General features: G+C 37.2%; 1 protein-coding gene across 1 annotated transcript in view; it reads left to right on the plus strand.

Annotated features, from left to right (window-relative positions):
• The window catches only part of LOC121443059 (E3 ubiquitin-protein ligase HUWE1-like), a 135,352-nt gene that overhangs the window by 14,426 nt on the left and 98,322 nt on the right, over window positions 1–22,604 (plus strand). The window contains exons 3-5 of the mRNA XM_041644738.1: window positions 16,020–16,088; window positions 21,267–21,365; window positions 22,072–22,278. Of these exons, the coding sequence (XP_041500672.1) occupies window positions 16,044–16,088; window positions 21,267–21,365; window positions 22,072–22,278 (351 nt within the window). The 5' untranslated portion in view covers window positions 16,020–16,043. The remainder of the gene's footprint in view (window positions 1–16,019; window positions 16,089–21,266; window positions 21,366–22,071; window positions 22,279–22,604) is intronic.

Raw genomic sequence — 22,604 nt, forward strand, 5'->3', positions numbered from 1 at the left:
CATCCTGACCCTTGGACACCACCCTGGACTCAGGTGTCTGATCTGACCCGGGGCATCCTCCAGGCCCTTGCTGTTATAGGGCCATGGACCTAGACTTGGACCTCGGTGACATGGCAGCACAGTCCATCTATATATCTGTATGCCCCTGCTGTGGTGTGGCTCACAGACTTCAACACAGACCCTGCCTGCAGCTGGGCCACATGACCTCAGGTATCTGCTCGGCCTGATCAACATCTTAGCTCCTAGTGTTAGTCTGGTAATTCAGATCAGGATGGTTCTGCTAGCAGATCAACAAGGCCACAGGTTATGATCCAGACCCCAGGCTTCATGTGGCCTTTCATGGCCTATTTGGAGCCTTTAAAAAACTTTCAGTTCGGGCTGGAGAGATGGCTCAGTGGTTAAGAGCATTGCCTGCTCTTCCAAAGGTCCTGAGTTCAATTCCCAGCAACCACATGGTGGCTCACAACCATCTGTAATGGGGTCTGGTGCCCTCTTCTGGTGTGTGGGCATACATGGAGGCAGAATGTTGTATACAAAATAAATAAATCTTTAAAAAAAAAAGAATACTATCTGGGGGCTGGAGAGATGGCTCAATGGTTAAGAGCATTGCCTGCTCTTCCAAAGGTCCTGAGTTCAATTCCCAGCAACCGCATGGTGGCTCACAACCATCTGTAATGGGGTCTGGTGCCCTCTTCTGGCCTGCAGACATACATACATACAGAATATTGTATACATAATAAATAAATAAATATTTAAAAAAAACCTTTCAGTTCTTTGAGAATTTCATACAATGTAATTGAAAATATTCATTGTCCTCTTAAGGGTTATCCTAATTTAGCATTTTTTTAAGGTGTTGTTTTGGTTTTAGGAGTTGTTTTTGTTTTGACAGTCTCATCCTAGTCCAGGCTGACCTGGAACTATAGGCCAGGCTAGCCTCAGACTTGTGCCAGTCCAGCTACCTTAGCGTCCCTAATGTTTGAATTACTGGTGTAAGCCACTACAGCCACTCTCTGTTTTCACACATATATGTGGGTGCTATATACCAGTAAATGGGAATGAATTCTCTACTCATAAACCTTTTGAATTAATATTTTTCCGAACTAGGAATATAGCTCAGTAGTGGAGAACTTATTTAGCTCCAAAAAAGAGAATGAAGCTTTCTAACCCATTTTTTTTAATCTTTTCAACTTTTTAAAGTTGTGTTTTAAATTTAAGAAAAAAGGCATATATCAGATGAACTTTTGTTTTTACAGGGTTTGGGATCTTTTGTATTTCTTTTGAGAAGTTTTTGTTCATTTGCCCATTTATCGATTTTTTTTTGTTCTTTCTAGATTATGGGTATTAATCCCTGTCAGATGATTAGCAAGCAGAGTTTTCCCTTTCTTTGGGTTGTTTATTTACTCTAATAGTTCCCTTTTTTTATGTAGTAGCTGTTTAATTTCATGTGATTCCTATTTGTCAGTACTATACCTGGAGTTGTAATGGCATTTCGATTGTTTTTTGTTTCTTTTAAAATTAAGACCAGGTAAGCATTTTTTTTTTAATTTATAAATCGATTGGCCCATTAGCTGAGGCTTCTTAACTCTTATAACTTATATTAGCCCATTATTCTTGTCTGTGTTAGCCATGTGGCTCGGCACCTTATTCGGCAAGGCAGTCACATCTTCTGTGGCTGGGTCAGGACTGCGGACTCAATTGTATTTTAATAAATAAAGCTTGCCTGAAGATCAGAAAGTAAAAGAGCCCCCCACTGATCATTCTTACAGTCTAGGTAATGGTAACACACACCTTTAATCCCAGTAGTCACACTAGTTGCCATAGAAACTGGGCAGTGCATGCCTTTAATCCCAGTGGTGCACCTTTAATCCCAGAACTAGAGAGAATTACAAAATGAGGGGAAACAGCTCTCAGGAACAGCCACATTCTGAGATTCCTGGAGGTAGGATCACCATTTTTAACTGAGGTAGAGATAAGAGCCAATGACTAGCTGTTTTGCCTTTCGGAACTTCAGGTTGAATTCCAGTTTGTCTTTCTGAGTTTTTATTAATTGTGCTTCAGAAATACTGGCTGACTCCATTTTTAATTGATTACACTGTGCTTAAAACTACTAATGTACTATAATCCAGTTGCACTATAATTGAGTTGGTCCTGAATCAGAGGGTTGTACCAATTGATTTTCTTGGTTTCACATTTATATGTGCAAAAGTAAATGTAAGTGTGAATGGTGGGGTGGGGGTGTTTTGCCTGTAAGTATGTTTGGCATGTCGTGCCTGGGGCCTGTGGAGACAAGAAAAGACATTGGATCCTCTGACGATGAGCCACTATGTGGATGCTGAGACTGAACTTGGATCTGGAAGAGAAGCCAGTGATGTTCCTAACCACTGAGCATTCTTTCTGATTCCAGCGTGTTAATACTTAGTTTTATTTTGGTGCTGGGAGATCCTTAATGGTACAGTACTTGCCTTAGCAAGTGCGAGGTTCTGAATTCAATCCTCATTACTCCCCATGCCTTCTCTGAAGAATTTGATACAGCTTTTATTAGTGAACTAATTTGATCCACATAACAAACTTGTAAAGTTGAGATTGTTTTTATCATAAGTTTTCAGCAAAAGAGTTTATAGTCTTAAAGTTAACTGTTATGCGAAATTCTCTGAAATGGTACAGTAAGTTGAATCTTTGTTTTAGCATATTCCAAGTTCATATGAACCCACGCAAAATAGTTGAGGTCCAATTAAAATCTTTGAGTAAGTCTTTTTTTTTTTTTTTTTTGGTTTTTCGAGACAGGGTTTCTCTGTGGCTTTGAAGCCTGTCCCGGAACTAGCTCTTGTAGACCAGGCTGACCTCGAACTCACAGAGATCTGCCTGCCTCTGACTCACGAGTGCTGGGATTAAAGGCGTGCACCACCACCGCCTGGCTGATTAAGTTTTATTACTTGGTAAGCTACTTAACTTTTGGAGGAATAATGGATGCTTAATTTGAGAATAAGAGTGAGGCCTCTCAATCTTATTGTTATCAAAATAGGTTTTAACTTGGTTAATATCAGCACTTAAGTTTACTGATTTGGAGATAAATACATAACTTAATAGTTAATGTTATCCTTCATATGCAGTTGGTAGAAAGGTTTAAAAGGACCAGACAAGTTTTCTTTTCTTTTGATGATGTCTTCATACTAGTTTTTATTTATAGAATATTTGGCATGATTATTGCTCCTGAATTGATCTTGTTCAGAAAGAAATAGAACAAATAACACTATATCTTACTCTTTGCCATACATAATCTTACTGTGGCTCAGGTATATCTAAGACCATATACTTCCCAAGAAAGGACAGAGCTTTTAAAGTAGTATTTTACAGACAAGCCTTTCTAGTATGTATGGTGTTGTGTTTTTTATTGTATTTTTATTTCCCATCCAGGAGTGTTCCTTCACTTCTTAGTTTAAAAAAGAAAACACATAGAATCAGATAAATAAATCACATAGGACTCTTTCTCCTTCCATATAGGTAAAATTTTCATCAGAATATGTTGACAAATAAAACCTAGCTTTTTTGTTTGTTTGTTTTTTCTAGACAAGGTTTCTCTGTGGTTTTGGAGCCTGTCCTGGAACTAGTTCTTGTAGACCAGGATGGTCTCGAACTCACAGAGATCCGCCTGCCTCTGCCTCCCGAGTGCTGGGATTACAGGCGTGCGCCACCACCGCCCGGCAAAACCTAGCTTTTTATAAATATATTTAACAGCCATGCTTGTGCTTTTTAGATATTTTTTTGAGCGAACATTTACCATGTCTGTGCTTTTTTAATATTTTTTTTTCTTGAGCGAACATACAGACCTAGAGGATTTTTTTTCCCAGAAATGTAGAATCCCCCCATAAATAGGAAGCTGATTTTTAGGGATGTTTTCCTGTAAACCCCGAGACATGGGAAAATTGGAACTGAAATAATGCAAAAGACAGAACTCTTTTTCTTTGATATCCTGTATTTATTATACATCACTAGCCTATGATATGGCTAGGGTTCATAAATGAAAGGGATGTACAAGTGAAAGTGTGTCTCTGTGTCTGTCTGTGTTTGTGTGTGTGTGTGTACTGCTTTGTGCAAATTTACTCTCTGAAAAATCTAGTCCTTTCCTCCCCTTTTGTGGTGCTGACGGTCAGCGCCTTTGTGCATACTAGGTAAATGCTCTCATTTGCTACATTTTCTCTAATTATTTTGAAAGGCATGGTTATACAGACTGAGCAGAGTATATTTATGTATTTAGGTGTGTATATATAAATTAATGAAAAAGATGATGAATTTGGAAGAGAGCAAGGAAGGGTGTATGGGAGGGAGAACTTGGGAGGGAAGGGGAAATATGTAATAATCTCATTTTATAGTAAATGTAATAAGACTTTAAAAGGCAATAATGTGCCGGGCAGTGGTGGCGCACGCCTTTAATCCCAGCACTCGGGAGGCAGAGGCTGGCGGATCTCTGTGAGTTCGAGACCAGCCTGGTCTACAAGAGCTAGTTCCAGGACAGGAACCAAAACCACAGAGAAACCCTGTCTCAAAAAAACGAAAAAAAAAAGGCAATATTTATGATTACGTTGGTTTTGTTAATTGTGTTATCAGTTTTTCTTGGTGCTTTTGTATACTAACATAAGTTGTGTTTATGTTACTGTTGCCTCTAATCTTTTTAAAATTTGTTTATATTTCTTTTGATTTCATTTTATTTTTTAAAGACAGGATTCCTCTGTGTATCTTTAGAGCCTGAGCTGGAACTCACTCTGTAGACCAGGCTGGCCTCAACTCACTAAGATCCATATGCCTCTGCCTCCTGAGTGCTGGGATTAAAATCATGCACCACCACTGCTCAGTTAAAATTGTTTACATTTAAATACATCTAATAGTGCCCATGTCAGTGCTCTACATGCATTATTTTCATAACTGTTGAGTGGAGAAAACGAAGCTTAAAATATCTTTTAATCTTGTGATAGTTTCTATCCTGGTGGGTGACAAGGATGCAAAGACAAGGGGTGGTACAGAGCCAATCATATACAACTTGTGAGGCAGTGTCAGGTAAAATGGTATGTGGTTTGAGGCTATAACTGGAAAAAGTTTAAGGGGTTCATTTTTACTCTGGGAAAGGTGTCTCAGCCTCATAGAGATGAGGCAGTATTTAAGCTGAGCTTTAAGGAATATGCAGGGAGGGAGGGAGTCAATTTATCAAATGTCTTGAGTACTAAGGAGGAGACTTTGTGCTTTTTATCAAGGCCAAAGCATGAGAGAAATATATAATGTCATGTTACTGGTAAGAGATATACAGGCCCTGGATACTGCTTTAGTTCTTACTTTCAGACATCTCAACCACAGTTCCCCCCCCATCTCTCTCAGCTCCTCTATCCCCCCGTCCCCTAAATTTATTCCATTTCCCTTCAGAAAAAGAGCGGGTCTTCCATGGTTATCAATTGAACATGGCATATAAGACTATGCACAAACCCTCATATCGAGGCTGGATGAGGCATGCCTTTAGGGGGAAGAGGGACCCCCCCCACGCAATGTTAGTCCCAAAAGAGCACCAAACTACTGATCTGGCCTCCAAGTTTTGACAGTCATCAATAAGCTGTGAAGAAGAGTTTTCCTCCAGTGTATGTTTTCAACTCCTTTGGGCAAATACCAAGGGATGCAAATGCTAAGTCCCATCTTATGAGTATGTTTAATTTTAGTTTTGTAAAAGCCATTTCCATTTGAGCTATTGTGGTTTGAAAGAAAATATTCCCCAAAGGGAGGGTATGGCCTTGTTGGAGGTAGTGTGTCACTATGGGGGAAGGTTTTGAAGTCTCTTGCTCAATCTTCCCTCAGCCTGTCACTCAACTTCCTGTTACCTGCAAGATGTAGGAAACTCAGCTGTTCCCCCAGCACCATGCCTGCCTTTGTACCACTATGCTTACCATCCATGCTCCCCAGTCCATTATGATCATATTCTGAACTTCTGAAACTGTAAGCTAGCCACCCCATTTAAATGTTTTCTTTATAAGAATTGCCATGTTCATGGTGTCTCTTTACAGCTACAAAAACCTTAACTAAGACAACTTACTTCCAGGCAATCTATGGTAGTTCTTACTCTGCATCCTTACCATCACTTGATGTCAGTGCTGGGTTTGTTCATTGTAATTAAAGCATAGTGAAATCTCATTGCTGATTATTAGAACCTTTTGGCTGTGTAGAATCTTTTCATTAGATTATTTTCTGTCTGTATATCCTTTCTGGTGTAGGTATCTGTTAAAAGTTTCATTTATTTAATTTCCTTTATGTATTCTGTGTAATTGTACTCTAATATGTCTTTCTCCATCTTCTGGTACTTGGGATTGAACCAAGCATTTTACCTGTGAGTCATGCCCCAGCTACCTTGATAACTTTATTTAGCAATTTTATTTAGCAAATATTTTCTTCAGTCTAGCTTGTTTTTTTTTCCTATTTAAAAGAGAGTATAGGGGCTGGAGAGATGGCTCAGAGGTTAAGAGCACTGACTGCTCTTTCAGAGGTCCTGAGTTCAATTCCCAGCAACCACATGGCGCTCACAGCCATCTGTAGTGAGATCTGGTGCCCTCTTCTGGTCAGCAAGCATACATACATACATATAGAACATTGTATACATAATAAATAAATCTTTAAAAAAAATAAGAGAGTATAGCTTAAAAATTTTGCTTTATTAAATGATACCTTTGGTTATAATCGGAAACAGTATCAGTATTTTTACTGTTATCTTGTAGGAAAAATATTATTTTTACAGTTTGTAGGTAGGTCTGTGATCCATTTTGAATTGACTTTTCTGAAGAGTGTATTGGTCTAAAGTTTTGTTCTGTTTGTCTTATGTTTTTAAGTCGCAGGGTCTTGCCTCAAGCTGCAGTTACAGGTATATACCACCACACCGAACTTGGTCTGGATGTTTTTCTTTTATATATGGGTAACTAGCTATTCAAGCATCTTTTCTTTTGACATCTCCATCCATATATTGCCTTTGCTTCTTTGTCAACGATATGTTGACCAAGTTTATATAGGGCTATTTTAGGGCTCCATTTTCTGTTCTGTTGATTTGTTTATTGACTAATACTATACTTTATTACTATGGCTTTATGATGAATCTTGAAATAGTGTTGTGTTGGGTGCTGAGTCTTCGGTATCTCCATATAAACTTTAAATTCAGTTTGTTAGTATTCACAATGTAACTTGAGATTTGAGTTGGGATTGCATTAAATATATAGTCTCAGTTAGGAAGAAATGACATCTTTGTTTTGTTTTGTGTGACAGGGTTTCTCTGTAGCTTTGGATCCTGTCCTGGAACTTGCTCTGTAGACCAGGCTGGCCTCAAACTCACAGAGATCCACCTGCCTTTGTCTCAAGAATACTGGGATTATTAAAGACATGCGCCACTACCACCTGGCTCAGAAATGACATCTTGATAGTATTGAGTTTTTCTATTCACAAACCTGAACTCTCTCCATTTATTTTGCTCTGGTTTGGTTTCCTTCATTAATTATCTGTAGTTTCTCTCATAGATGAACTAATTATTAATATCTTTTTAGATGCTGATATAAATGGTATTTATTTCAAAACAATTTGTTTATGATGTCGTATATGAAAGTAATTAGATTTTTTGTTTATCAACCTGGTATTCTGGAACCTTGGTATAAATCACTTATCAGTTTCAGGAGGGATTTTGTTTGTTTTTCTTTGTGACAGTTGTCTCTTGATTTTTTTTACATAGGATATGTGATAAGACATCACTCTTCCCAATCTGTGTATCTTTTGCTTATTTCCTTTAATTTGGGCCTCCCTTAATATTATACATTCAACAACCATCCATTTCCTGAAAACTTTGTTTTAATTTTTCCTTAGCACCGAATAGTTCATTTTATATATGTATCAGATTTTCATTATCCATCTGTTTATGGACATCTGAGTTGGTTCCAGTTTTTTCTTATAGTAAATAGAGCAGCAGTAAGTAAGCAAGGACGGACAAATATCTCTATGGTAGGATATGGAGTTCTAGGTATTTGTTCAAGAGTGGAATGAATATCTTGGTCATTTGGTAGTTCTAATTTTTTAATTTTTGAAGTACCTCCACACTTACTGTATTAATTTGCACTCTCACTAGCAATGAATAATAGGATAATTGTTCTGTGTTTTTTTGTTTTCTGGTTCTTGGGAGTGAATAAGGGCCCATTTTTCTGTTTTTCTTTCCTTGAATGTTAGATTTTTTGATAGATAAGCTCCTTGAGTGCAGGAAGGGTATGTCAAAGCAGTTTTTATTTACATTTCCTTGATGACTGGAATGTTGAGCACTTTAAAATAGTGTTTCTTTTGAAACTGTCAACTCAGATGTTGTTCAAAAGTTATATTTCTTTAGTATTTAATTTGTGCAATTCTTTGTAAATCTGGATATAAACCTCTTGTCTGAAGAATAACTTTGAAAGATGTTTTCTCCCATTCTGGGGCTTTAGGTGTGCTAGCATGATAGTTTTGTTTGCTGTGTAGAAACTTTGTAATTACAAGTTGCATTTGTTAATACTTGAACTCTGCTCTTGAAATTCTGTTTAGAAATTTTTTGCCCCAGTGTCTGGATGGGTGTTCCTTACGTTTCTGTTGAACAGTATGGGAGTTTTGGGGTTTGAATTAAGGCCTTTGATTGATTTCTAACTGATTAATGTACAAGGTGAAAGACAGGAATCTAATTTTATTTGATTCATTTTTGTGTATTGTCTTTCCTTATTTTCTTACCTACTCATTATTATTTCTTGCCTTTTACTTGCTTTGGGATGGACTTGTTACTGTTTTTGAGAGCTTTGATATGCTTCATGCTTCACTTTTTAATGTGAGCAGTATAAACTTTTTCTCTTAGGACTGCCTTGGCTGTGCTCCAGAGGGGGAGGTTCTAAGTAGGTTGTTCTCATTTTCATTTCTCTGTCTTAGAATTCTTAAATTTCCTCTCTTGATTCCTGGATGACTCACTGTTACCTAAAAAATGTATTATTTAGTCCCAATTTTTTTTGTAATTTCTTTTATTGAACTCTTTTTATTCCATTATGATCTGATAAGATACAAGGTACTAGCATGATTTCTTTTTATTTTGTATTTGTTGAGACATTTTGTTATGGTATGATCAGTTTTGGAAGTTTCATGTACTGTCAGGTTGATCCCCTCTAAAGTTCTTTGCCTATTTTTTTTCACTTTAGAAAATCTATATAAATGGGTAATATATTGAAGTCCCTCACTATTACTGTGCCAGGACCTATGTATTTTTTTAATGCCTTTTGACGTTTGTTTTATGGAATTTGGGAACTCCAATATGTTACATAAAAATATATCTTTTGGTGAGTTGTTCCCTTTTATTAATATATAGTGTCTGTAATTTTGATTGGATTTTTATATCTGGTTTATGGTTTCCCATTTTCTTGATGGTTTGATACATGTCTTTGCTACCTAGTTTGGAGACAACATATTACTTCTTGTCTTAATTCAGTCCATACGTTTATATCTTCTTAGTAATGAGTTGAGACTATTTATATTTAAAGTTATTATAGGGGTAGGTATTTGCTATTTTTTCAAATTTTTTAGATGATGTTCTGTTGTACTGTATTATTGATGATAATTCTTTTTCTTTTTAATAATTTAAATTTATGTGCATTGGTGTGAAGGTGTCAGATCCCCTGAAATTGCAGTTACGGACAGTTGTGAACTGCTATGCTGGGAATTGAACTCAGGTCCTCTGGAAGAGCAGTCAGTGCTCTTAACTGCTGAGCCACTTCTCTAGCCCTGGTATTCACTTTTCTTTCATTGAAGTTTTGGAAATTTGCTGATTTGCTGTATTATACATGGTTATTTCTTTGTCAAGTCTACTTAGTTCATCTAGTTCTTTGATAATTTGTGTGTTCTCAAAGGAGGCTTTTGTTCTTTCCCTCGAATAGTATTCCAATAAGAATTTTATGTAGTGCTAGTTTGATGGTTATTAGTTGGCATAATTTGTGCTTGTCTTGAAGTGTTTTTATTCATCAGTTTTGAAAGATACCTTTGCTGGATATAGCATTTTTGGATCACAGTTATTTACCTTCAGAGCTAGAAATACTTCAGTTTGTGCTTCTGGCTTTTGTGGTTGTTATTAATGAAAAGTCAGAAGTATTTCAGATACTTCTGCCTTTGTAATTTGATATTTTTCTCATGTGACTTTTAGTATTGTTTCTTTGCTTTGTATTTTTTACATCCTGACTGTGATGTGTGTCATGGAATATTTCTTCTGGGCATGTCGATAAGGAATTTTATGTCTTATATATAGATGTCTGTTTTATTCTTTTATGTTTGGAAAGTTTGCTTCTATAATGTCAGTAAATAGTGTCTGTTTCATTTGATTTTTATCTCTTCCTTCTACATTATAAATTCTCAAATTTGGCCTTTTGACTGGTGTCCCATGCTTTTTGGGCACATCATTCATGTTCTCTAATTTCTCTCTCTCTCTCTCTCTCTCTCACACACACACACACACACACACTTTTTTGTATTATTGTATTGTTGTTTCTATTTTGTTTTCTACCCCAGAAGTTTGTTCTTCTGCATGGTCTTACCTGTTCATGAAGGCATCTGTTGTGGCTTTTATTTGATTGATCATCTTCATTTTAACTAGTTTGTTTTGTTCTTTTTTTTTAGTGTTTTGATCTTCTTGCTAAATTTTCCCTCTGTATTATTGTATATTAAGACTTTCTTGCAGTTTCCACTGCTTCATTCGCTTGTTAAGGTCTTAGAAAAATTTCCTTAACTTGTGCATCTGTTTGGAACTTCTATATAATCACTGTTTTTATGTTATTTCATTTTTTGTTTTTTAAAGTAAGACTGAAGTCTATCTAAGACTTTTCCATTACCTCTACAGTTTTGGATTCCCTTGTAGGGGAGTTAGTTGGTTGTATCATAGTCTTTGTTTTGCCCATCTGTTTGAGTTGGCTGGTCTTTCAGTTTTGACTTTTCCTTCTGAGTGTCTTTGGATATTTTGTATTCTGTGATTTGTCTTAGAGATATGTCTGCGTGAAGTTAAGCTATGGAGACTGGTATTGATTGTTACCAGATTGGAGTCATTGAAGTAGGTGATCCTGTCTTAGTTGTGTATCAACATGACCAAAGGTGGGGCTGCAGAAAGAGCATCAAGGTGACTAGATGTGTTAAGTCACTCCTTGAATAGATCACTGTTGGCAAAATACCAAATATCAGACCCAGTAAAGCCCTGTCTGAGAGCTGTGGTTAGAACTACAGGCCTGAAGAAACCTCTCAGACTGCAGGAGTGTAGACTCCCAGACCTTCAGTGCAGTGACTACTGGACCCTCAGAAGTCAAAAGCCAAGATCCACAGTGCCATTTGAGACCACTGGAATCAAAACCCTAGCCTTTCAGGGATCATTGGGGCCACTGGGGCTGGAGATCATATAGTGTTCTCTTGTTCCCCTGGAGCCAGAGGCCCGAACTTGGGGATCCTCCAAAGCCTGGCTCATGCTGTGTGCGCCTGAGGGGCTCCCACACATAGCTATCAAGTGGGAATGTGTGTGTGCACTTGTATCTTAATACTGTATATGATGAAAGAAATGGAAAGTGTAGAATGGCAGAAATAATATTTACCAGGGATTGGGAAAACACTGGCCAAAGAATGCAATATTTCAATTTATGAGAAATGAATTCCAGGACTATTATACAACATGATGACAATAGTTAATGTATATATGAAAATTGTTGAGTAGATTTTAGGTGTTTTCTCCAAGAAAAGTATGTGAGGGAGTACATAATGTTATTAATAACTCTGTTAGTAATTCTACAATTTGAATATTTCAAAACATGATGAACACTAAATACAATGTTTGTGTTCATCAATTTAAGTTTTAATATAAAAATAGAAACTATTTAGGAGTGGTGGGGCATGTCTTTACTTCCAGTACTCAGGAGATAGATTTAGGTAGATCTTTGAGTTTGAGGCCTGTCTGGTCTATCTAGAAGAGTTTCGGGACAGCTAGGTCTATGCAGAAACCCTGTTTAGAAAAAACAAATAATTATTAACCAATATGCCTAGCACTCAGGAAGCAGAGACGGGTGGATCACTGAGTTCAGGGCCAGTCTAGTATGCATAGTGAGTGTCTGGATAGCCAAGGCTTTGTATAGAGACTGTGTTTAAAACAACAATAAAAAACTTCAAACTAACCAAACCAAAAACTGAGAACCAATGCCGGGCGATGGTGGCGCATGCCTTTAATCCCAGCACTCGGGAGGCAGAGGCAGGCGGATCTCTGTGAGTTCGAGACCTGCCTGGTCTACATAGCTAGTTCCAGGACAGGCTCCAAAGCCACAGAGAAACCCTTTCTCGAAAAACCAAAAAAAAAAAAACTGAGAACCAGCTTCACAACCTGAATTCAACCCCTACCTAGATTCTACCTACATGGAGGAAGAAAAGAAACTCAACTCCTGTAAGTTGTTTTCTGATCTTATGTATGCATAACGCAGGTACACACGAGCACAGTTTTCTAAGGAGTAACAGACAATACTCTGTTTGACTTCACCCCTCAAGAGGGTAAGAATGAGCCTTGCACACACCTGTTACCCTCAAACTACAGGGTACTAACTGACTCTACATAATAATACTGTCTCCAAAAATAGTGGCTCATCTATGAGACCAGACAACACTCCTTCTGCTGGTCCAATGGCAGTTAAGCATTGTTGAGGTAGGCATGGCATTTTCTTCAGTGGTCTAGCCACTGTTAAGTTGCTCTTGTTTGAGCAAATAACGTCCCACCAATGCTCTGACAAGAAACACTTAATTTCAACACAGTGGTGTGCACACTAAAAGAAGTAATGAAAGTAGAGGTCTTGCTGAGAAGAAGGGTTCCAGCAGGATGGGAGAGCAGTTTGTGGGTGGGGCTTGAAAAGAATTAGATTTTTATGTAAATGTGTAGAACTGTCAAATGGTGATGTATCCTCATTTTATTTATTTATTTATTTTTTAGTTTCTCGAGACAGGGTTTCTCTGTAGCTTTGGAGCCTGTCCTGGCACTAGCTCTTGTAGACCAGGCTGGTCTCGAACTCACAGAGATCCGCCTGCCTCTGCCTCCCGAGTGCTGGGATTAAAGGCGTGCGCCACCACCGCCCGGCCCTCATTTTATTTTTCAAAATTCTTTCTACTATTGTCATTCCTTTGCTTTTCCACACACACTTTGGAATAGTTACAGTTTACTCCCAAGAGTCTTGACTGGGATTTGACTAGGAATAATGGTAAATATATCTGCCAAATTAGGAGATTTGACATTTCTACCATGTTAAATCTTCTCTGCAGCTTTTGGAGCCTGTCCTGGAACTCACTCTGTAGACCAGGCTGGCCTTGAACTCACAGAGATCCACCTCCCCTCTCCTTCCTGAGTACTGGGATTAAAGATGGGTGCTACCTTGCTAAATCTTGATGGTGTGAGTGCACATGCACACAGATGTGCTTGCCAGTGTTTGTATATGTGGAAGCAGAGTTCCGCTTTGAGGACCTTCTTTTGTTGTTTCCTCCCATATTTTTAAAGATTGAGTCTTTATAGTTACAGACTGGCACTGTCGTGTTTGACTTGGGTTCTGAGGAACTTAAGTCCTCATGCTTTTATCACCAAACTGTCTGCCCAGCCCCTCTGGGCAGATGTGGGATTTTTAAAAAATGTACATAATGCTTTTTCTGTATTTTCTGATCTGTATGCCCGTTGCTTTCTTTTGTGTGCTGCCCTATTAAGAGCTAGAACTTTCAACATTGTCTTTGAATAAAAAGTGATGAGAACACTTTGCTCTTGTTCCTCATTCTAAAGGGAAAGCATGCATCAGTTATTTGCATTGTATAATGTTGGGGCTGCTTACCTGTAGCAGAAGCAGTTTAATTGCTTCCCTACAAAGAGCTGCCATCTCTAATAATGCAATCTGGTTTTAACTGTAAAACTTTCATAAGAAAAGAAAAAAACAAGTAAAATGCACAGATTGTTCAGTTTATAAGTTTTCTGCTTTGTTTATTGTCAATAACTAGTTGGGCTCATTTTAGGTATTTTGATGTTGTTGGTAGGCGTCATCTTGTTCATTTGTATTGGATGCTGAGGTAATTTTTAAAGGGAATTTGTAATTACACGTTCTAAATATTAATTGTAGAGGAATGTTGCTTAGTATTCATATATGGTCTGAGCCAAAATATTGTGTGATAAACACTTGAAATGATAATGTGTGTCAAGTGACATTACCTTGTAAATATTTAAATACTATGTGCCCATCATTAGAACGAAATAAAATACTTTGCAGCAGTCTGAGTATTTATTTAACCAACTCTTCCTGAATACCCATTGATCGAATAGATGTAAACAAAGCAGACAAATAGGCCAGAAGCTACCTAGAATATGTGTCGTCTTCATGCTTGGTTACTTTATATTTTTAGTACCAGCTCTTTCTAAAGAGCCTGGAATCTACCTCTACTACTATGCATGCATCCTTTTTAATAGTAGGAGAAATATTGATTTCTTGTTATGCCTAGTTCAGTGTATCTTTAAGGATTTGTCTGTTAGTAAATATCACAGGGATTACATGGGTCTGATCAGGCTGTTACCTACTTTGGGTTTTCCAAGTTATACGGTCTTAACTAAAGTGATAAATGGTCAGGACATTTCTAGAAGATGTCTTACATGTTGTTTCCTAGTTAAAGTCTTTGTTCTTAAGACACAATTTATCTTAGTTCTAAAAGGCACATTGCCAAAACCATCAGAAATAATCCTTGTGGTTAGCCATGAATTAATATGGAGGGGGGCAAGAAAGGTTTTATTATGGCTTGCACACCCACATCACACAGTCCAAGAAGTCAGGGCAGGAACCCAAACAGGAACCTCGAGTCTTGAACTGAACCAGAGGCCATGGAGGAACACTCACTGGTTTACTGGCTTGCTCCTAGTACCTTGACTGAGACATTTTTCTTACACACCCCAGGAACACCCGCCCAGGATGTCACTACTCACAGTGGGCTGGGACTTCCCATATCAATCATCTATCAAGAAAATGCCCTACAGACTAAGGCAGTCAGATGGAGACATTATAAATTAACATTTTTGATACATTTCCTTTCTTAGAGTGTTTTTTATAGACATAGACTTATATTTAGTTGTTTGTTTTTGAGATAGCATTCTGTTGCCCAACCTAGCCTTGAATTCCCATTGATCCCTTCTGATTCAACATGGGGTTACAGGTATGAACCATCATTCCTGACATAATAGATTCAAATTCCATGTTATAACCTTTCTATTTAATCATGAGCTTCTCTGTTATGTAATTGCCTGCAGTATTTTTAGTGGCAATATAGTCCATTTAAAAACCAATCCTGGAGCTGGAAAAATAACAGTTAAGATCACTTATTTCCAGCATCCACATGGTGGTTCACAACCATCCTTAATTCTGGTTTCAGGGGATCTGATGACTTTTTCTGGTCTCCTTGAGCCCCATGTCTGCTTGCAGTGTGCATACATACATGTAAACAAAACATAAAACATTTAGATTTTAAAATTTAAAACAGTCCTTTTTTGGGACTTTATGATTTTTTACTATTAAACATACTCATGCAGTGTAGATTATTGCAGTTAAAATGTTTGTGTACATCCCTAAAACTTAAGCTGAATTTTCAGAAGTGTAATTCCTTTTTTTTCAAAACTAGAGTATTTTCATTCTGAGATATCAAAAAACATGCCATATTTAACTGTCAAAAGTTTTGAAATTCTTATAAAAGAAGAGGAAAACAGCTATTTTGTTTTATGTACTTATGTAACAGGAATTGTGAACCATTTGTATCAAAAGTTATTCTTTACCCATTTCTATTTCATAGTTATACCCATGAGTTAACATAACTTCAGTGTTTTTACACTAGGTATCTTGCATACACTTTGTCCAATATTTTGTATGTTTAATAATATTCAACTCTAGGTTATCTTCAACTTTATCTTCTCACTACTTTGGGGGTTTTCTTTTCAGATCTTAAAGCAGAAAATTGAAAACATGAAAGTAGACAGGACTAAACTGAAAAAGACACCTACTGAGGCTGTGAGTATCCAAGTTTCCTTTGCTTGTTTTCTTCATTTCAGGAAAAAAATGTTGTGACCAGTGCAGCCATTCTGATCTTCCAACTAAATATGTTCAGTTTATAGAAAGTTTTACTACAGCAACTTGTAAGGCTAGGAGAAACAGCTCTGTTGTAGAGTGCTTCCTTAACATGCATGAGGCCTTGGGTATTCACTATGAATACAACAAAAGAAAATAAAAGTCCTATCTTGCCTTTTGAACTTCTGTTTTTATTTAAATTTAGTAGCTTTGTGGAAAAGGAATATTGAACAATACTTTGTGGGCCCCTGAAATGGATTCTCAGGTCACAATAAGAAAAAAGACAGTATGACAATGGAAAAAGCAAATGTAGAAACTAAGTTTTACTGTTGCTGTTAGAACTCAGGGTTTTTTTCCTTTGGTTTTGAAAACAAAAATGGTAAGTTTGACTTTTGTTAGTCTCTTATCTTTTATTTTGTTCTTTGACATTGGAATATCAGTTGGTTTTTATTAAATGTTGTATATTGAACATATTGATTTTCTTACTGTACAGATGTTTTCATTTGATTTTGTTTTTGATGTGTTTTGGCATCTAAATTATGATGACTATATCATTTGAATAGAAAAGTGAATAGAGGCCGGGTGGTGGTGGCGCACGCCTTTAATCCCAGCACTCGGAGGCAGAGGCAGGCAGATCTCTGTGAGTTCGAGACCAGCCTGGTCTACAAGAGCTAGTTCCAGGACAGGCTCCAAAACCACAGAGAAACCCTGTCTCGAAAAGCCAAAAAAAAAAAAAAAAAAAGAAAAGTGAATAGAAAAGATTTCAAGGAATTAAGTTTTTAAAAATGAAACAGTTCCATCAGTGTAAGAATCTACTGATTGAAAATTAAGACAATCTAGAATACATAAGAACTTAATAGAGGGATTATATATTGCGGGAAAGAACAGTATTAGACAATAAAATGTGCCAAGACAATTTTTGATTTGGATGGGATGGTGTGGGGACTGTTTACTGAAGTAAATTGTAGATAAGTCGTCAAAATCAGATATTTTTAAAAGAAATTATAGGAGAAGTAGAACATACAGGTGAATGTTTACCTTGTCTTAGGTGGGGATTGCCCTTCCAAGCATTAAAGCAAAGGACAAAAAAACCAAAATGGAAATGTAAAATACCATATCCAAAATAAAAGGACACATGACAATAGCCATTCTAACAGGTATGAGGTAATATCTCATTATGATTTTGATTTGCATTTCCCTGATTATTAGTGATGTTGAGTACCTTTGTATGTGCCATTTGGCCATTTATATGTCTTTGGAGAAAAGTCTTTTTAAATTCCTTTGCCCACTTTAAAATTGGGTTATTTGGGTTTTTTCCTCATTATTAAGTTGAAGAAGTTTCTTAATATTTTTTAAATTAATCCCCAGAAGAATGAAAAGTGAAATAAGTTAATCATAGAGGAACAAATACTACATGGTTCCTCTTAATATGGGGCATATAAAATAGTCAAAGGTATGTAAATAGGCAACAGAATGAATGGTGGTTATCATGGAAGGGGATGGTGGGGGAATTGTTCTATGGCTTTGTATTATTTAGTTATACAAATGAGTAAAAACTGTGTGGTGGCTCATGCTGTAAGAGAACCAAAGTTCAGGGGCAGCCTGGGCTACATATTGATAGCCTATTTGAAAAGAAAAAGGATGTTTCAAAAGTTCCAGTTAAGGATAAATTAAGAATTCCTTTTGTTGAGGATAAACTTTATGTTAAATGTTCTTAACACATACACAAAAGGGCTACAAGGAAACTTGGAGGTGATAAGTTTTTCACCTGGAATGTGGTGATGGTAATATGAGCATATGCATCTATGTTTAGATACCATCTATGTTTAGACTCACCAGGTAAAAGCTCTCGTTATTTAAAGCTCAGTGAGGTGAGTTCAGCCCCTAGAGTCACATAAGGTGGAGAGAACCAGGTCCTGCATAACATAACCAAATTATGTTAGTTATGTGCTGTTTTTTATATGCCACATAATACCCCAATTAAGCTCATGTGTGTGGGGGGAGTCATGGGACCTGAAAAGCTGCAGAAAATATTTATAACCCAATGTAGTTAATACCCTTTATGCTAAATCAATAGAAGAAATGAATATCCCAATGACAAAATGGGCATAAAACCTTTCAGAGAAGTAACAAAGCCAGTAAACTAACTAGAAAGAATCAATTTTACAGGTGATCAGAGAAATGCAAATTTTATTTTTTATGCTAAGTGAATTGCAAGGCTTGTATAGTCACACTTAGGAACTTCCTAGCTTCTATCAGATTACTTAGAATATAATGTCACTGTCTAGATGTGTTTTAAGGGCTTGAGTTGCCTGTTGTATTCAGATAATGTAGAAAACTGCCCAATTTCTCATACTGGCGTCAAGAGTAGGTTTCAATTTGAAGATTTTTAAAAAAATTGATCACTTAGTATATTGGCAACATCACAAAGAATTTTCCCCCTATGTTTGATATCTATGGGAAGAAATTCATGTAAACTCTGGTAGCTGGTATGTAGCTTTGAACTGACTGATGGCTTGCCTTTTCCTATGATTGGGGACAGTCCCACTTGGTTTGCATTTATATAGCATAGGAAGAGAGGAATGATGTAGTAAGGCTAAGTAAATTTTATGATGAGGTAGCACAAGCACCTTAGATGATTTAAATGTATGTCAGAGATGAACCCTGTGAAAAGTGGGATAGAGTCTGTCACATCCATGTTTCTTGGGGCTCATGAGATGGCTTACCAGGTAAAAGTTTTAGCTATTTAAGCTCAATGGGCTGAGTTCAGCCCTTAGAATCTCATAAAGTGGAGAAAACCAGTTCTACATCTTTGTCCCCTCCCTCCCATCCTCCCTCCCTCATTCTACAATAACAAGGATGATGATAATTTTAAAGAGAAGTTTCTCAATTACAATTAAGGTATGTTGGAAACTCCCTTTGAAGATGAGAGACAAAGACCAAGGGTCAGCTATGGTGGTACAAGGTTTTAAATCCCAGTACTTGGGAGGCAAGAGTTCACGACCAACTTGGTCTACATAGGGAGACCCTATCTCACAAAAGGGGGGAGGGGAAAGAAAAAGAGAAAGCAAGAGACAGTTGTTCTGTTTTGTTCCATATACCACATAGAAAGAGAAATATGTGATACTTTAGTTTGTGAACTAACATTTAAGTATACCATTTCAGTTTATTCCTTGGTAACCTTCAAAGTATTCAGTAGGCAACAATGAAATGCTAGAAAAGATGACAAAAGGTCTAGGCAATATTATAAGTTGCCCTTGTGCGTGTATGGTTTGTCCCAGTAGAACCAGGTATCTCACTTAAGTGTGTTTGGCATGCTGCCAATCAGAATCTTTGGCAAGCCCCACATCAGTCACAGGCAATATATATCTTAGTTTTGCAAAGGCCATATTATCCTTTGCCAACAACTATATTGCATTTAAGCAGGTTCTGGCTTGTGAGAGATTGTCATGTAATGTGGACATAGCAAGTTATTACAGTACCCAAGTGTTAACCACAAAATGGGTATTACCTAACCCCCACAGAATCAAAAAATTGGATTTGCCTATGTGTATCCCTTTAGTAATTTAAGTAGATGGATTTGATTCTATATCCAAGTAAATGGAGAAGTGAAGGGACAGATTAACTGTGTGAACAGGTCACTCAAATTCGCCATGTTTTCTGTTATTTCTACTGGTTCACTGTTTGTCCTACAACCTATCTATACTAAAAGAAAGGGGGCGGGGGAGGGGTGTTAAGCCTGGTTTGTGGAAGGATTTGGTGTTAAGGGTTTGCATACATTTATTTCATTATCACAAAAATTTGAAGTAGATCCGTACAGGGGTGGTAGTTTGGAAGAAAACCGGCTATATTTTAAAATATCATTATAGTCATTGGAAATCTTTGAAGTTTCCTCTAGTTTTAGATCTCACAATAGCATCGTTGGGAATCTGTTCATCTCTTGGGTGAGGATTCTCAGATTCAAAGAGACTGACTTTAATTCTGAGTCCAATATTGATTAAAAAAAAACACACTGTCTCAGTATTTAATCCCCTATTTTGTACACTCAGTTAAATGACACATATTTGGACTGCCTCTCCACACTAGTTTATTAGGTTGTTTGTGTTTTTCTGGTAAGTAAATGTACAATAAGTAGGACTCACTCATAATCAGACACTTTAGTAATCATGAAACCAAAAACAGAATGTCGATTTGTTTGGTTCCAAAGGTAGCTCTATTTCCATGACATCACTTATAGAGTTAAATAAAAGTATTAATACTTTCCCCAACTGTTGTCCATTAATAGGATGCTTCTCTGTCGCAGTCCCTATCCCATTTTTCCTTTGCGCTTCCAGAACCTTTACTATAAATTCTCAATCCACTCCTTATTAATAATTGGTCCCATTCATCAGTACAAGAGATCAGGAATGTATGGAAATGGAACACCAAGTAAGAATGGAGTCTTAGTTCACAAAAAGTTCAGAAGCTCTTTGCACCTTTCTAATTCAAGATTAATATTGTAGAAAAATAAATCAATGCTAGCCTTTTCCTTTAACTGAATTTGTTCAGGCTCTCTGTCCGTGTCCCGTCCCCCCCCCCCCCCGCCTGCCTGCTTTTGTCTTTCTTTTTCTGTCTCTCCAACTCATTGTAACAATACCAGACATTCTAGTTACCTTTTAGACCATGTCCCAGATTACTTAATTCTGCTTTAGTTTCTGCTTAGCTGATTTCCTTAATTTCTGTTGCCTATGTACTTTTAAGTAGTTTGTCTGCATATACATGTTCATTCAGGTTTAAACAAATGCATAGTGGATTGTTGGGAATGAAAATATTTCTTATGAGATTTCTTAGAGAGCTAGTTTTTTTTTTTTTTGTTTTTTCGAGACAGGGTTTCTCTGTGGCTTTGGAGCCTGTCCTGGAACTCGCTCTGTAGACCAGGCTGGTCTCAAACTCACAGAGATCCGCCTGCCTCTGCCTCCCGAGTGCTGGGATTAAAGGCGTGCGCCACCATCGCCCGGCGAGATCTAGTTTTTATATAAGCAAAAGTTGAATTGTTTTGTGGGCTTCAGAGTCATTTTCCCCATTCTTTATTTCTTCTTCATTTAAAAACATCTTTTGTGAATGTTTTTTTGTTTTTCTTAGCCTGCAGACTGCAGAGCCTTAATAGACAAACTCAAAGTATGTAATGATGAGCAACTCCTCTTGGAACTGCAGCAAATCAAAACATGGAACATTGGCAAGGTACGTATAACTGCAGCAGCTGGTAGTACAACTATAATGGAATAGTCTGAGTCTGTGATCCCTTAAGAAATTTCTAGCAGACAGGAGAAATGGCTCCAAAGTTAAGAGCCCAGCTGTTCTTCCAGAGGTCCTGAGTTCAATTCCTGGCACCCATGTGGTGACTCACAACCATAAGTAATGAGATCTGGTGATCTCTTCTGGCATGTACATGTTAGTAGAACATTTGTTGTATGCATAAATAAACAAACAAATGAATCTTTTTAAAAAGGAAATTTCTAGTATATGTGTACCACAGCTCTAGAACATTGACATTTTTAAATTTTTAAAAGAAAAATGTGTTGGGCCAGAGAAGATAGTTCATCAAGTAAAGTAAAGATAGTTCACAAGACACATTACCAAGTCTTGTGACCTAAGTTTGATCTCTGTATCCCTCATAGTAGATGTAAAGAACCAACTCCAACTTGTCCCTTGACCTCTCTATGCATGCTGTGGTGCACGCACACACACACACAAATCTGTTTGAAATAATGGGAAAAAATTCTGTCTTAAATAAAACTACTCTAAAGTACCCATGTTCAGTGTTGCTACTGTTGTTTTTTGATGAAGCATCTCACGGTGTGGCCCAGGTTCATCTTGGACTCTGTATCCTTCCACCTTAGCCTCCTCAATACTGAGATTACTAGAGTATCTTTATTTTTCTTTCTAGTGTGAGTTATATCACTGGGTGGATCTGTTGGACCGCTTTGATGGAATTCTGGCAGATGCTGGACAAACAGTGGAGAATATGTCATGGATGCTTGTATGTGATAGGCCGGAAAAGGAACAACTAAAAATGCTTCTATTGGCTGTATTGAACTTCACAGCCCTGCTTATCGAGTACAGCTTTTCTCGGCATCTGTACAGTTCCATAGAAGTAAGTAGTCTGTTCTTAACTATAACCATGTATATACACAAATGGAGGGATTTTCTATTTTTTTAAGTTGATTATCCCTTTATTTTTTTTTAAGTCACGCATTACATAATCACACAGAGACCTAACTTTATCGTAAATGTGTTTCCCATTTTTAACATGGGGAAAAAAACTCCCTTTTAACTAATTCCTCCCTTAAGACTTCCAAATTTTCTCACCAAATCTGCCACCAATAATGATAAACATGTGAGGCTTATAGCCTTACTGGATTTCAAGGCAGCTACCTAGATTGGCAGCAGCCTGAGAAGGGGGTTCAGGGAAAGCCCACC

Source organism: Microtus oregoni, unplaced genomic scaffold (assembly GCF_018167655.1).
Source record: "Microtus oregoni isolate MIOR12 unplaced genomic scaffold, Mior012 000099F_ref0000060, whole genome shotgun sequence".
NCBI lineage: Eukaryota > Metazoa > Chordata > Mammalia > Rodentia > Cricetidae > Microtus > Microtus oregoni.